The sequence below is a fragment of the Urocitellus parryii genome, chromosome 1, assembly GCF_045843805.1.
Source record: "Urocitellus parryii isolate mUroPar1 chromosome 1, mUroPar1.hap1, whole genome shotgun sequence".
In the NCBI taxonomy this organism is placed as follows: domain Eukaryota; kingdom Metazoa; phylum Chordata; class Mammalia; order Rodentia; family Sciuridae; genus Urocitellus; species Urocitellus parryii.
This window is the reverse complement of record NC_135531.1, coordinates 227,382,485-227,400,081: the sequence shown is the minus strand read 5'-3', so window position 1 is coordinate 227,400,081 and position 17,597 is coordinate 227,382,485. Positions and strand designations below refer to the sequence as shown.

Below are 17,597 nucleotides of genomic sequence, written 5' to 3'. Positions count from 1 at the left end.
CAAAACCAATTCTCAGTTTTAGGAAAAAGTGAAGTAACATTCCAAAGTCTATTCTTTATATACATTTCCAGTTGCTTCTCAACTTACTATTTTTTTTTTAAATGCTGGGGATTGAACTCAGGTCCTCATGCATGTTAGGCAAGCATTCTACCAGTGAACTACTTCCCTAGCCACAGATTGAACTTTTATGAATATGATTCATTTACTAAAAATGAGAAACGACTGAATTAAGGTTTTTGCTCATTTTTTTTAAAGTTAGGTGTTAGAATTACACATTTTGAAATTCACCTGAATGCAACTGGGCACAGCTTTAAACAGCTCTTTAAAATATGAAAACCAAAACCTGGAATCACTGGAGTCAAAGATCCTCTTTCTAGGAAGCGGTAATTATGCACAACAATAGCAGTTCAAGCCATATTATCTCTGTCTTGTTACTACAGTACCACTTTAGAGAAAATCAATCTTTGTCCTGTTAAACTCTTTTTTAAAAAAATTTTTTTTTAAAGTTGTTGATAGACCTTTATTTTATTTATTTATAAGTGGTGCTGAGAACTGAACCCAGTTCCTCACACATGCCAGGCAAATGTGCTACCACTGAGCCCAAGCCCCAGCCCCCATGTCCTGTTAAACTCTTGAGCTTATATATTTTTCAAACATATTCACTAAGGAATGAACAGCTATTGGTTAAGGGCAGGGGCAGATAATAAATATATGGGAAAAGAAGAAAAGAAAATTCTATAGAAATGGAGGGGAAATAATTTACTTTAAGAATTTTTATACATCTGTACTCCGCAGTGTAGAGGTCAGTAGTTGTCACTAGATCCATATGATATATACTATTTTCAATACAAGTCTGTTTATTTACCTTTCTCTGTTGGATTCAGAGAACACAGAGCACATGGGAAAATTGTACTTCCTTCCTCCCTTGCATTGTACTCTGTGGTAGGCCCACTCTGTTTAACCATGTAGCATAAATTTATTCAGGGACATCCAGAAAAAAAAAAAATTTACTCTGAGTTCTCCTTCTTTTCATTGATTGTAAAATGAACTAGGGCAGAGTTACTCCTGTACACCCAGGATTTCACGTTGTTGATTCAGCCGTCTTCCAACCATACTTATTGGCTGTCTTTTCTGTTTTACTTTATTCTCCTTTCCTCTGTATGGGCCTAAGCAAACAGAGAAGAGAAATTACTAGTCATTGAGCTTATCGTATATGTAGCTTTGACTTGAATATTCTGATACAATCCTCACAACCACATATTGGTAGGATGAGTTATTTTTTAGACAGGAATCTGCAGAATGATTTCCCCAACTAGAAAAAGGCAGATCCAGGATTTAAATTCACATCTATCAGATACACAGTCTAAGGATTTCTGTTAAACATACAAGGGACTGACCTTTGTATGTTCCTTGCCAAACCCTGTTTCAAGATGCAAGGATGCTTTTGCACTTGGATATAACTCTGCAATCTTATTAAGCAATGCATCTTGGTTTTTATAATGTGAAGAGATGTGGGATTCACTTGGTTTCATTAATCTCTTTACAGAAACATACATTTTCTTATAAGAGCAAGGCTATGGTACACTTTTACACTTGATCTTAGCCAAAAGGCCAAGAAGCATTTATACATACTTTTATAGTCATTTTTTAAAAATCAGTCTAAAGGTGAACATTTTTAAAATTCACCTTTTTGTGGTTTTGTGTTGATTTATTTTTTTGTTTATTCCCGATTGAAGTTACCAAGGAACAGGAACTTTATAATGAACTTCCTAATATTATACACAGTATCTGGGTGCTTTGTTAAATAATTGTTGAATAAATGACTACCATCTGCCAGCAATAAACATTCCTAAGGAAGGAGTTTTTTTTTCTTTATCCTTATATCTGGCATCCTCCCTTTTATGACTTTTCTTAGATAGAAAGCACATCCATTTCCCACCCTTCTCAAAGATTTTCTGTCTGTTCTCCCTCCACTTATGATCCCACAAAGTACTACATGCTTTTCAAATCAAGTCAAGGTGGTACAGTTTCTGACGCCCTATGCCATCATGCTATTCTTTATGTAACTTCCTAAGTAAAAGTGCAGTTCAGTGTAGGCAAGAAGAATGTGCAATTCCCTTGGTAAAAATAATGCTATTTCTTTTTTTAAAAAAATCAAAGTGGCTGGGGTGTGGCTCAGCAGTAGAACGCTTGCCTCCCACGCGTGAAGCACTAGATTCGATCCTCAGCACCACATAAAAAATTAATAAATAAACAAAATAAAGATACTGTGGCCATGTATAACTCTAAAAATAAAATTTTTAAAAAAATCAAAATTCCAGTGGAAATTTGTGTGTGGGGGGGGTTGTCTTTTGAGATGAAATTTTAATTATGAGTTATTTTAGTAGTTGGGATAGCTCCCTTAAGACTGAAAATGTGATTGGACTGGCAGGCTAGAGCTGAAGTGCAGACTGAGGAGAAATTGGAAGTTATGAAGAGTAGTTCTTCAAGTTACTGAGCTGAGAAAGAAAAGTGGACAAACTTAATCTCTTTTCACCCAACGCCCTACTAGAGCCAGAAATCCTCTCCTTGGATAAATTATGAATAAGCTTCTTGGAAAACACTAGGAAGTGCAGCTTTAGACTTCCACTCTCAGTCAATCCATCCTCACTCCTTCTGAAGCCAGTCCAATCCTTTTCCCTTCATGCTGTTTCCTTCGTACACCTCAGATTTCAGAAAACAGTTCTAATAAGTGACTGACACCAGTGTTTGAATAGTCTGTATTTTAAGGTCCATACTGTTGGTGGAGATGCCCACCATAAAATGGTAAGGCCTTGCAGGAGTCAAGTGATCTGAGCACTCTTTGATAACCATACTATGTGTGTTAATTGTAAGAACTTATAAAAATATTAAAGTGACTTTCTATGTTTATTTATAAGTAGCAGATAATGTATATGGACAACAAGTAGTATGTTAAGCTAAAAACCTTAAAGTTTAACTTTCATATGTGAATTTTACCTTCCGAGGCTTTTAGACTTAAATTATGATGCATATTTACTTGGGAGGAATGGCTTGGGTCTTTAACATTGAGGAAAGTGAAGTAGAGATCAAGAAAGTATAATTATATGGATCATTCACATGAGTACAAATGAAGATGATTGCTTTTGAAGAACCAAAGTGGATAAATTATATGTTAAAAGGTCCAGCATAAATAGTAAGTTGGACTCGAGATAACATTATTATTAAAATCTAATTTGTTTAGGCAAATCCTTTCTGATTTGTTTAGTTTTAAATTAAGCTCATTCATGTTTACCTTCAGGAGACCATGACACAGGCAGCCATTGGTGCCACTTGGCATTAGCTTTTTTTAAAGTTAGTGTACTTTCTTGCAAGGATGCTGATGCCAGTCATGCCAGCTTGGATCCACTTCTGAGGTTTGCTGCAGGACACAAAATACTGAAATTATCATCAAAAGAAACCATTCTTCTCCATTTGTTAAAGCATGTTATCAAAGCATGACTCAAAATTGAAAACAGAGTTTCTGTAGGCTGGTAGTATATGACTTACATGCCCTATATATTGCAAACATTTCTTGCCCAGCGTAACCAGCAGACATGGGAGAATGTGTATAAAGGAAGAACAAGTCTTTGGTCAGAAATAACGAAAGTGTGTTTCTGTGCTACCCTCCCCTCGTGACTCAGGTTCTGCTCTACTTTAAATAAATGATTATTGGCATCATACTTTGCCCTACGTGGGATTATCCTGTTAAAAGACGTGAATGCTGGGATCTAAAGATCATTAAATTTTTTACTGCAGGAAAAAATGTCACTATGGAAATTTCATGTATTACAGCAGTAACCAATATTGAATCTGTTTTGGTAGGGTATGAGGTGTGTTTTCTCTTGTTTTTCCTATAGGCATAATTTATCTTATTTAAAAAGATAAATAAGAAATAAATTTTCCTTCTAGGAAAATTGGCATGCTTTTGGCTAGTTTTCCCCAGTTATTGCAAGTTCATTTTTGTATTCAAAAATTTAATTTTACATATTCCAAGTGATTCATGGAAATTGGCCACGGCTTATTTAATCAAAGAGACATACACAAACAAAGCAATAGGGTTTTTTGTTTGGGTTTTTTGGTTTTTTTTTCTCTTTTGATTATTTTGTTTCAGAAAGAATTCACTTGCTTACTTTTCTTAAAAACATCTTTCCCATTTCATTGAGGCAGATTTGGAAGTCAAACCAGAAACTTCAGGCTCTACTACGATGGCAAGCACTTTGTTGGGGAGAAACGCTTTGAGTCCATCCACGATCTGGTGACTGATGGCTTGATTACTCTCTATATTGAAACCAAGGCAGCAGAATACATTGCCAAGATGACGATAAACCCAATTTATGAGCACATAGGATACACAACCTTAAACAGAGAGCCAGCATACAAAAAACACATGGCAGTCCTGAAAGAGACACATGATGAGAGAGATGCTGCAGGCCAGGATGGGGTATCAGAGAAAAGGGTAAGCTACCATGAAACCACACCTTATCTTTTTCTGTTTGGGGGTCCTTTTCAGAAAGCCATTATTGCCAGAAGGATTCATTTTTCCACAAGTGCTTTAAGAAGTAAAATCATTTTTCTTAATGTCTTGTTTCTGTGATGCTGAGCTTTGCATAAATCTATTTCTTGTTCAGCTAGAATATGCCAGTTATACTTTTGAACTTATGATTATCTGCTATTTTGTCAGTTTTATGGTTTTAAAAATGTTAGAAAAATGGCCCCATTAAAAAAGTTGAGGGGTTTAAGTCCAAAGCATAACTTACTATCAAGTAAAAGATAATTACCATTGTATGAAGAGTTGAGGGGATTACATTATGGATCAAAATTACTTTTTTGTTTTCCTTAAAGCTAATTCACTTTATGAATAGTTCTGTTGTTTAGTAAGATAATTTATTTATTCTTAATACACATGACTTAATTCAGTCTATTAATAATTATTATACTATTTTGGAGGATTTGTCTCTTCTAAAAAATAATTAAATCTGAAAGATTTACTTTAATTATGAAAGAATTTAATTATAAAATTATGATGTTTTCTAGTTGTCATTTTATTTATGATATATTTCAGGTTAACATACTTGATTCTTTAGCATTTAAGATTTGTTTTAAAAATTGTCCCCACCCTCTCCTACATCCTGACCCCCAAAAAAGATCAAGAAATTTTTCTGTTTTATATTATGTGGAATTTAGGTGAGGGAATTTTATGTATTCTAGTTAGAACTATGTTAATTTTTCTGTTATATTTTTTGTATTTTCAAGAATCTTCAGTTGTTACACTAAAGAAAAGCAGCAGAATTTGAGCTTGGATTCTGTCACCAAATAGATTTGTGTGCAAGTAACTTAATTTCTCTGTGCTTTTGATCATCTTAGTTGTAAAATTGCAATAGAAATCAAGTTGTGAGGTTTGAATGAAATAACTTGTAGCACTCAAACTTATGGCCCACAGTAAGTGTTCAACGTGAGTTTTGTGATGATGTTACTCTAACAGCCATATTACTTCAAAGCAATGTCCTAAAACACTTGCAGTTATTTTAGATTATTTAGGTACAGAATGGAAATTTAGAATGTTCATTATCTCGTCTAAATTTTAGTTTTTGTCAGAGCTTATTTAGATTGGTATTTTGTGGCTACATAGAAATCAGTGTTTTAAATTATGGACTATAGAAAATTTGTTTAAAAAAATGGTTTTTCATATACTCATATTTGTTATAAACCACTAATTAAGTTTCAAAATAGCCAGAATTAAAAATTTTAAGTGCATTCTATATTTAATTTCACTGTCATATTTCCATTTTCTTACTGTTGTTTGATTTTCCACTCAAACATTTTCAATGATGCTTATATTTCAATATTTAATACTGACATATTTTATGCAGATGTGCTAGAATATTTCTAAGTCAACATTTATGAAATATTTAAGTCTCTCAAAGCTAATCAGCCTAATGATAACCTATGCTAATGTATTGTGTACACTTTTCGACTCCTACAGACTTGAGCCAAAGACACTTAGCTACTTAATATTAGACCAGTCATTAACAGGGCCTTGGTTTCCCCACCTGTCGAGTAGAATAATATCACAAAGTAAGAGATGGAGGCAGTTAATGCCTAGAGGACCCCTTTTGCCCTGGGAGCCAGATTCCTTTGTATTCTTGCCACATTCATGTTATATTCCCTGGATTCTCTTGTGCTCATGACCAGTCATAACTAGAGTGAAATAGTTGGCAATGGGAAGTACATCTCTCCAGTAGGACATAAGAATTATTCAAAAATTATTCTTTCCTTTGAACTGCATGCATCTTAAATCTAATTAGCTTAAGGTCTACTCACTCAAAAATAGATTTATTTTATTTACAGGTGTCATCCAACAGGACAGGGATGATGACCTGTTCAACAGCTTGAAACATTGATTCCCTGTCACAGTGGATGACATTTGTAAGTAAAGACAATCATGTTTAATTGGTTTAAAATATCTATTGACACAAATATGGTTTAATAAGTATTTTAATGGGTCCTTACTAGCTAAACCCTGTCTTATCTGAGACTCAGAGGAAAAAAATCTTCAGGAGTTGATAATGCTGTTATGGAAAGGATTCTAGTGTTGAAATTAAGAGCTGGATTCTAATTCTGCTACAGGAGTGGATTTTTGTGTCTTGTTGGGCCAACTACATCACTTCTAAGACTGTTTCCCCCCTTTAATGGGAAAGTTTTGAACTAGATGATCTCCAATATAGGGTTTTTACAGTCTGAAATCCTTAAGGACAGTAAATATTACAGGAAAGAGACAGCACAATACTTGAACACCCTAGTAGAGTCTTGAGAGTTGAGATCTCTTTATAGTTTATCCACCAACTAATTGCATGACCTTGGTGTCATCCTGCCTGGACTTCAGGTTTTTGGCATGAGATTAGGAATTTCCTAAAAAATTTTAATTCTACAGAATTTTAATAAATATTCATTGAAAAACAGGCTTTGTGCTCAAATAGCTTGGAGAGAACTTACGTTTTTTAAAAAAACTTGTTTCTTTTTTGGAGGCCTTCACTAATGATCAATTATGATTATAAATCTTCAAGAGTGCTCCCAAACTTATTTGAATTACCCATCATTATTAAGAATATTTTTGGAAAATAATATTATAAAACCCTTTTTAAGACTCTTAATAAGTTAATTTCTTTTAAATCTTTCTTTGTTTCAAAATTGAAGGATAAGAATTCTAAGTATGTATTTGTGTTTGTTGTAGTCCTTAAGTGAAAGTTGTGCATCTGAGCTTTTGTAGAAGGTTGGTTGGCTAGTATTATGACTGTAAAGATTTTCTCACCATAGGAAGTGAATCTAAATGAATTTCTTATCCCTATTGGTGGACTACTGTGAGAGAATGTTTTTCTTTTCTTTCCTAGTGTTCGTATGCCTTCTTTTCTCATTAACTATATACATTGCTTCTCAGCTTGAAATAATAATTGGAAACAAAAAATTATTAAAACATTATGATACATTTAATCCTGAATTATATAGCTGTCATTGAAGCCAGACTTTTTTCTCATCTAAAGTGCCTTAATTTTGCAGTTAGACTGGCCAAGAGCCCAACTTTCTTAGTTATTTATTTTTATTTATCTTGAAATTGGATTTGATAGTTTCTTGTTCCAAGTAATGAATATAATATATCTACTTCAACAGATACTGGACCAATGGCATACATTAGTTCTTATGATAATTTTATATTTACAAATAATATATTTTTAAATCTCCAAAAACCAATGCTGTAGAAAATTTCTCATGTAACTGTTAATAATATAAACTGCCAAATAAAGTATATAATTTTCAGTTAAGAAACCATACTATGAGCCAGGACTATGATTCTAGATTGAGTGTTTTAAAGACTGCTTTGAAATCATGTACGTGTGTGTGTGTGTGTGTGTGTGTGTGTGTGTATGAAAGCCTTTTGAATTAGAAGTTGAAATATAACTGGGGTTCTATCAAAAACTGTCATAACTACCGGAATTCTTTGGGTTCCTCTATAAAATGGTAGGAATCTTTGTCCTCTAGAACAACAAAAGGGGCATGAGCAGTCTGCTCTGCTAAGTGACTTAGTATCACTGACTTGCATTAAAAAGCCAACCATGCAACTTGTCAGGTTTTTCATTGCTGTGATTAAAATACCTGACAAGAACAATTATAGGAAGAAGAGTTTATTTGGGGGCTGATGGTTTCAGAGGTCTTAGTCCATAGATGGTCTGCTCCATTCCTCAGGACCAGAGGTGAGGCAGAACACACAGGAGAAGAATGTGGTGGAGGAACGTGGCTCTTAACATCATACCAAGAAGCAGAGAGAGAAAAAGAGCTCCCTTCATCATGGCCAAAATATAAACCCCAAAGGCATGCCCTCAGTGACCACCCCCTTCAATTATATCCTACCTGCCTACAGTCAGCACCTGGTTAATCCCTATCAATACACTGATTAGGTTAAGACTCTTGGAACCCAGTCATTTCACCTCTGAAAATTCTTGCATTGTCTAACATCTGAACTTTGGAGGGATACCTCATATTTAGACCTTGATATCCCTCTTGTTGATTTTGTGCCTCCACAGTCTTTGGCCCTTTTGTTGTTGTTGTTCCTTAGTGTACTCAAGCTCCTCCTCTTGTTCTTTCTTAACCCTGCCTTTATCCAGCTCTCTCCCTCTCTCTCCATCATATTTACATGTCCAAGTCTCCATGTTTGTCCAAGGTTAGGATCAGTTTCAGGGATGAACAGACTATAAAGAACTATCAGAATGTGTCCAGAATCACTGACTTGCATTAAAAAGCCAATTTAGTAATTTATGATGAAGATTACAACTTCTCCATAGAACTTCTTTCTAATAGTGGGTTTATGCTCTAGAAGCATCCTCCTTAAGAAATCACAGTTTTAAAAAGAGAAGTCTGTATGGCCAATATGTATTAATCATGTGATCTTGAGTAAGCAAGCCCTTGATCTTTTCCAATCTCAGCTTGCCCCAGTTCCTGATATGAGGATACAGATGCTGTTGCATTGGTGGTTATGAGTTTTAATGAGATTATATAATGTAGGTTTCCTTGGAAATGTAAAGCACTACATGAAGTATTATTGTTCTCTGGAATCAGAGGACCCATCAGCCAGACACCCATTCATAGGTCTGAGTACTATCTGTTACAAGCCTGTGCTGGAAACAACATTTTCAGGTTGCTGTTTGAAGCCCATCATTTTCCATGCTTGAACAACCCTTTAAGTTCACAAGAAAATGTCAAAAGACTCCTAATTGCTTCCCAAAGAAAGTGGAGTTTCTTGGTTAATATAAGGTGATACTTCTATTTATTTTTAATTAGGAAACATGTATCTTTGCCCAAGAATATGGCTTTGAAAGCCAGAATGTGTGAGATTTGCATTTTAGTATGAACTATTATTTTAACTCTGCTTTCTCTGAATATAAGACATCACAGCTTTCTGCTTCCATGCCCTGTCAGTGAACTTTTATTGAATTTGCCCTCCATGTTGAACCCATTAAGGTCTTTCAAATTCCCCTCTCGGTGTACCTATTCTCTTGACTCCGGCTGTGGTACACTCCTTCTTTTGCTTTTAGTATATTCACACCTCACTTTCTAAACAGTCTTTCTTGAGCCACCTACATAAACAGTTTCTTCTTGCTACGCAGAAGTTATCTTGGAATTTAAACAAATTAAGAACAAGTTGGGAATATCAACCCCGTTTCTTGTTTAGTCTCTAAGAACTAAATCATCTATCAAGATTAATTACATTTAATTCTTCATTTATTATATGTTTCCTGTTTTCAAGGAAACAGTCTGGACCCTGGAAGAAATAAAAATATGAAAGATACAGGCCCTGTCTCAAATAACTTATATTTTAATATTTCTTTGTTTCTACGTATTCATGCTTAGGCATCTTGAGCAGGATGCTGGTAGTGCATATCATCTGTAAGGTGTTACATAAGTTCAGTCAGTATTAAATTGAACTCAGTTCAACTTCAGTTTGCTACTATAATAGCCTAGCAGATCACAGAAAACACATTTATAGACAAAAACAAAAAAAAAAAAACATTAAAAAACACAAAAACCTTTTTTTCAGAGTCATGAGTCAGAAATCAATATGAAATTCTGACATTCCACCCCTTGTTTCAAGGCTTTCATTCTTCAGTATTGTTTCACTTCTGACTCAGCATCTTGAGTTTTATATAAATAGTTGTCAAATGACTAAACACATAAATGAGTATATTTTATGAATTCAGCCAAATTCAAGGCCCTAGTAGAAAAGTATAGTAATTCAGCTTGACCTGATACTATATATTTTTCACTTTATGAATTCAGAATCTTTAAAATGTCCCTGGGAGGTGTGGAAGGCCATTTCTCATTCCATAGATAAAGCATCTGAAGTCCCCCAAAATTGTCTTTGTGACATGAAATAGTTTGTGAAGGTGGTAGCAAATGCATCTCTTTTAGAATATGTCCAAAGATGGCAAGTGACACTTCCCCAAGCCCACAGCTATCATTTGTGTGTTGGGATCATCTAGACCTCACCAGAGAATCCCATGCTGTAATGATTAAAGAAAACTCCAGGGAGGCCCAGGAAATTATTTGTGTGAATCTCATCTGTCCTTCCATCATATCACCCACAGAAAGGATTAGTAATTGAAAGCCATTAGGGAAAACCAGATGGAAAGAGGAAGATGGAAGATAAACACATCAGTTCTTCAGCTCCAAAGAACCAGGCCAACAGAAGACCGAATTATATTTTTCTAAGCCAGCTGCAGTTTAGGAAAGATTTCTGTATCTGGGCCAATTGAACAAATAAAATAACTCTTAAATTACTGACTTGAGTGTTGGAAAGGAAGGAAGCTATTAGAAATTCTTCCATAATTACTGTTTCAGAGTCTTTTGCATTTTGGTGGAGAAATAATCATTACTGGCAAAATCTCCATCTATTTAACTTTTTGAAACAGGAATCAACTCTGGTGGCTTTAGGAGGGTGATACCATTTAAAGGGACAAAGCAAGATAAAAGTGTCAAGCTCTGACCTGGTCTTACGGTGTTCACAAACTGTGGGCAATTCTGAAAAGAACCAGCCCTCTAATCCTTACATCAGTATCATACTCAACAATTTGGAAAGTGTAATTTTATCTTACAATTTTTACTTCATCATATTTTTCTTTTTTCTCTGGAATCATTTCTCTTTTCTACTAGTATTTGGACCTCTCAGGGATTAGAAAGTCAAAGCCTTGCTTTCTAACTTTTTGTTGAGTTATGAGAACTTATTTTTATGTGGCCTCATAAATTAGTTCTTAGCTATTTGGGACTTCCTTCAAATCACTAAAACTGGTCAAAAATGCTCAAACTGAAACATATTGCAATAATTTGATTCTGCCAACAAGAAATTATAGATGTCTATAATGGCTACTGATGTTGCCATTCTTTGTCTCCTTTTAAGTATAGATAGTCAGCCTTCCATGTCTGTGGGTCTGCATCCTCAGTTGATCCAGCCATGCAGAATATTTTTTTAAAATGCATTTGTGCACACACTTTCTCCCTCATCTTTATTCTCTAAACAATACAGCACAACAGCTATTTTCACAGCATGTATATTAGGTATTATAAATAATCTAGAGATACTATAGAGTATACTGGAAGGTGTGTGAAAATTATGCAAATATAGCACTTGCATATAAGGGGCTTTGAGCATCCACAGCTTTCAGTATCCACGGGTATCCTGAAACCAATCTCCCAAGGATACCAAGGGACAACTGAACTGCTACATTATGGTTTGTCAGTCACTTGAATGAATCAACCTGTTCTGCATATTCCTTAGCTTCTAAAACCATTTAGTGAAATTCACTAAATGCTATAAGGTCTGCTGATGACCAAACTTACGTTATTAAACTTTACATCTTTGTCCAACTTAAACATTTTTCTTGATAACTTCTGAATTTTTGTAGCTCATAGTTATTTGCCAGAACTGTTTGGTAAAAGGTCACCTACTATAAAACTTTCCCCAGAAGCAGAGCATTTTAAATAAGCTGCAGATTATTTAGCACCTTCTTAAGAGATTTACACCTCCCTTCTACTCACCCACTCAACAGGAAGGGATCCCTATCCTGGGAATAGTTTGCTTATTAACCTGAGAATGACTTTGAGCTGCTGCCCAAGTTCACAGTGAGGAAAAAACTATAGTCCCATATCCCTTGAGAAAGTTCTTTTTTTTTTTCTTGTGATGGGGAAACTGCAAATGAGCCCATATTTTCACGTTTCCAAGAAAAACTTTTCTTAAAAGTAACTTTATTGAGGTATAATTTACATACAGTAAATTGTAGGTAGTTACATGTACTGTTTGATGAGTTTTGACAAATCCATATACTCATGTAACCACCATTACAATCAAAATATCGCATTACCCCAGAAAATTTTTTCATGCCTCTTTATAGAAAATTTCACCCCATCTCTGGCCTCAGAGCAACCACTGGTTATATTTCTGTCAGAACAAGAATTCTTTTTTAACTGTTGATATATAACGGCATCCTGTTTAATGTTTTAGTTTCTCACATTTGTAGCATTTCTTCCCATCATTTTCTTTTCTTATAAACACATCATCTGATTTTTTTAATACCTACCTTGCTTATCTCTGATTTTAGAAAGTAAATTCTTCAGATCATATTTCTTAGGGAAATATGAGTTCAACGAAGGCACAATAGGTGTGTTGCTGTGATCATAAGGCATTATAACTTGTTGAAGATTTCAGTCTCATCATTAGGGACTCTACCTTTTAGTCTGCAGTAAAGCCTGCAATAAATTTGAGTACACAATGAGGAGGAATTCCTAGGAACCAAGAGAAAGAGGCTCTGCTGGCTGGGATATTGGGCCTGAGCCAGAAGCACTCCATGGCCAGAAGGCAGCCAGCTCTCTTCACCCTTGCTGTTCCTCTGGCCTGGGACAGGTCCCAACACATAGTTACTCATGCTCACCATTGATGAGAGAGTATTGTGTTCTCAACTCTCTCTGTCCAAATTGAACCACATGGTACCACTTGTCTAATCTCAATCAAATGGGAAAATTGTGGCAGTGGTGTAATTCTAGAATCCCCCATGGAAATCTACTGCATTTATATTTCTCTCCCTACAGTGTTTAAAACCATAGGGTGCAACCCACTCAAGAGTCCTATAGAATAGAATTCTCTTCTCCCAAGTTGAGAGTGAAGAATGATATTCTCCTGGATAACAAACTTCTGTGGGTGGGCTGTGGGTTATGTAAAATTCTTGGAGAAATTATAGCTGTTCACCTGTCTCTCTGAGGAAAACCTGTTGGAATATAAATGGAAGAGGAATATTAATGTAGGCAGAACCTTGACTTCATAAAACTAGACTGGCTTTTTTGCATATTAGTTTTAGTTCCTGGTTGCAGTACATCTTGATTGGAGTAGACCCTCCCTCCCATGATCTGGAACTTCTCTCTAAGCAAGCAGTTGGGCTCTAAAGTCTCTTCTTTTGATGGTTTTTTTTTTTTTTTTTGCAACTTGTATAATTTTTTGGCCATATTCTGGAGATGTTGTGTTTAAGGCTTGGAGAACTGGGAATACTGGTAGAAAGAGAAGAATACCAGAGTGCCAAAGCAGCAGAAATTGTGAAAATGTTTTATCTGTACTAATTCACCATGTTTATATATACGTGTATGTGTGTGTGTGTGTGTGTGTATGTGTGTGTATGTGTATGTATATATAAACAAATACATATATATCTTTATGTAGTATCTGTGAACAGGTCTAGGCACTTTGGGCATCATAAAAATACTCTAAATATTTTAGTTAAATTTATTTTTCTCTCCAGAGCGGGATATTTAAATAGTAATGGATTTTTCACATTTGATATTAACACTCATAAAAGAATTGATGTGGTTCTGCATGCTAGTGTTCAGTTATGGCTTTGTAGTCATGCAAAGTACCTCGTTGAGAAGCTCTCTTTCTACCATTTCTTTCTTCTCTTTAGTACTTTTTGAGATTTGTTTTTTCATGAAGATACACCTTTATTTCTGAAATAGAAACACTTTAGAAAAAGCTTTGAGTATCACTTTATGTTATGTTTGAATTAACCCTCAATCTCCCCACCCCCAACACACACACAATCAACCAGCATTTTTCATTAGGCATTTCCTTGGAAGAAAAGATGTGGATTCTAGTCTGTGACTTTAATGGTGTTGCTTTAAGCCCATCATTAGTCTCTCTGGGCCTCAGTCATAAAATGAAGGACTCAGCTTCATAGATGACCATAAGGTCCCTTCTAGCTGTCAGAATTCCCTGTCCATAAGTTCTCTTTGTTAACCCTCAAGAGACTTTTTTTCAGACTTCATATTCTTTACTTATGAGGACTTTTTGAGAGGTAGAAAAGACTGAAAATATGCAGATTTAAGTATAGCTGTGCCTCTGCTGTTGACTAGGATTGGCACATAATTGTCTTTGACCTCAGGAAATGGAAGATCTCCTAGCACCCTACTACACATTTCTAAGGATTGTTAACTCTAAAAATAAAAACAGAAATAACAGCATTCATTGAGCCATTATATATCAGAAATTGTACTAAGTCATATAAACCAGATTATCTCCCTTAATCTTTGTGAAAATCTTTTATGGATAGATTTTATTATAGCACAAGTATCTTTGGGGATGATAGGTTTATGGTGAGGTGTATCTAGGGGTGTATTTTAAGGGCACATCTTTTTATTTTGGAGAATAAAATCCCAGAAGAAAGCCAGACCCTTCCACCAAGTGCCTTTGGTGTCATTATAGAAATCAAACATTAGACTGTGTTAATATTTAAATTGAGTGGGTCCTTGACTTTTGAATAATTAGATAACTCAAAAGGAGAAGTTGGAACCCCCCAGAACTACCTAAAGAAAGTTGAAGGAAGTGTAGTTCAGATGGACCCTTGACCACCCAAGGTATGTCACTCTAGAGCTGTAACTCTTGTGTTTGGTTTTTAAATAAACTCTTATCTGATGTTAAAAGAATAAAAAAGATTCCATTGCACAGAATTAGAAAACCTATGACTATTGAAATTTTTAATATAGAAAAACAACACTTCTTCCTATAGTATACCTTAATTCTCTGATTGTTGTTTATGGCAAACACTACCTTCTCCTCTTTAATTATTACAGAAATGTACAAATTCAAAGACTTGTTACTTTCATAGGAACCAAACAAAAATAAATATATAACACAGGACACTTAGAAGAATGAAATCTTGGGGTAAATTTCTGTAAAACTTTATAATTGTAACATTAAATTATGAACCTAATTTATCTTCATATTAATACAATCTGTTGATAACTAGGGTTTATAATATAAAGCATATCACATTTATATTTAAGATAAGTCCACAGACTTTACATTTTCAACAGATGATTTAAATTCAGGTTGACAACTTCAGGTTTTCATCATTTCTGTCTTCAAAGTGCTTATTAGCATTTCATTGTCATAGCTGAAGCTTACTTAGCTTTTTGAAACTGACAAAAGACCTCTGAGTTGACAGTCAGCTCCTAAATAAACAGGATTTTTAAGGCAGTTGACATGCTTTTCAGATCAGTAGCTAGAAGCTATATATAAAACTTACTGTAGAAAAGTTTATTATAATTTAGAGGCAGGAAAGAGAAAAACAAAAGGAAGCAAACAAACAAAATCCTCTCAGATGTTAAGTACAACTTAGTTTATAATTTTCCATGGTATTTCTCAGAGGTAGGGAAAACAATAACAATGGATAGCTATTAGTGTTTCATAATTTTCATGAAAAGATGTTATTACTAATGATAGTACTTTGTGAAAATAAAATAATGAAAAAAATAATATAAAATAAATGTGGGGGGAAAAAGATAGTAAAAAATAGTTTTGATTTAAAGACCTAAATCTGACCAATGTTCTTACTAATAAAATAGAAATTTCTATAGAAATTTTGATTCAGTAGACTCAACATGGAACCCAGACATCATATTTATCTTTCTATATACATGTTTGTGTGATTCTGTTGCACAGTAAAGGTTACAACTCTGTGGTTCTCAATTTTTTTTTTTTTTTACTTAGGACCCCTTTATGCTATGGTAAAATACGTTAAAACATTATTATAGACTTCAAAAGGTATTTTGTTTATATAAGAAATAGTAAAATTGCCAAATGTGGTGGCACACACCTGTTATCCCAGTGACTGGGGAGGCTAAGGCAGGAAGATTGCAAGTTCTAGGCTCAAATCAGCAATTTATCAAGACCCTAAGCAACTTAGTGAGACCCTGTTACAAATTATAAGTAGAAAGGACAGGGAATGTGGCTCAGTAGTAAAATACTTCTAGGCTCAATCCCTAGTATTGAAAAAGAAAGAAAAAAAGAGAGGAAGAGAGGGAGGGAGGAGGAAGGAAGGGAAAGAAAGTGGTGGGGGGAATGAATGAGAACGAATATGAACAACATTGCATGCTAACATAATAGCATAACTAGTAACAAAGTATTTTATAAGACATTCAAAAGAGTGCCATAGTTTTACATTTCTGTAAATCTCTCTATGTTTTAATATTAGGGAAAAATGGATTCTCATAAATCTTTCAACATTTAATCTGTAGTGATAAGTTGTTTGAGTTAGAATATACAACGAAAATCTGACCTTACATAATTGTGCAGTTGGAAGAGTTTTGTATCAGCCTTTTCAGGTAATTGTGGATGTTTTTCTTGAACATTATACCAAAACAAGTTTAATCACAATATGGAATCTGAGACCTTATCAGTAATCATTTCTTATTTTGTAACAATGAAATAAATCCATTGATATTTCTTGAACTATGAACCTGTCAGCCATACATGATTCTGTAACATCATGTATTTGTCATTTAGAAAATACTGGTTTACTGAGTTGTGTAGCTTTTATAAAAGTTAACACATTTTTTATACACAGTTGTTAATATCATCATTGATTTCATTAGGAAAGTCGTTTAAGTAGTGGGAATCTGTCAGATTTGGGATGGGCAGATACAGATTTTCCAAAATCATAATTTTTACTTGATAGTATGAATGTTGTCATTGCTATCAGTTGTTTTCCTGGAGGTAGCTGGCTTACTTCATTCATTTTTGTTTGTTTTTGTTTTTAGAATATACTAAGCACCCAAGCCTGAATAATTAAAAATTTTGTTAGCCATTCTCTCAAGATAAAAATGTCATTCCATGAGAAAGCAGCTAGTTTAACTTGCAAACACAAGTGATTCTTTACCTTAAGACAACTCTCCGTAAAGGGAACCAGGGGCCTTTCACATCGTCTGATATAAGGCAGAATGTTTCTCTTTTAGAGAGTTTTGAATGAGGAGATGTAAATCTCTAAACTTAATGTAATCTACACCAGAGGAGGCAGGTAAAAGAAAAAAAGAAACCATGACCAATGATAATTAATTTAATATGCTGTTATTCATTAAAAGCATGATATACTGGATTCAGTTCTAGACTTGATATCTCAAAAATCTGATTCTTTTAAAAATGAAAACAACAAAGAAACGTCATTCTACTGATGACATGGTTTGAAATTTTGACTGTA

At 34.4% G+C, this 17,597-nt stretch overlaps 1 protein-coding gene across 2 annotated transcripts in view; it reads left to right on the top strand.

The window, feature by feature from the left end:
- The window catches only part of Chn1 (chimerin 1), a 172,540-nt gene that overhangs the window by 96,493 nt on the left and 58,450 nt on the right, over window positions 1–17,597 (top strand). The window contains exon 7 of one of the 2 annotated variants that reach the window (XM_026405632.2): window positions 4,207–4,495. In XM_026405632.2, the coding sequence (XP_026261417.2) occupies window positions 4,207–4,495 (289 nt within the window). Of the gene's footprint in view, window positions 1–4,206; window positions 4,496–6,386; window positions 6,466–17,597 lie in introns of those variants that run through there. The other variant, XM_026405633.2, reaches the window with a different exon arrangement.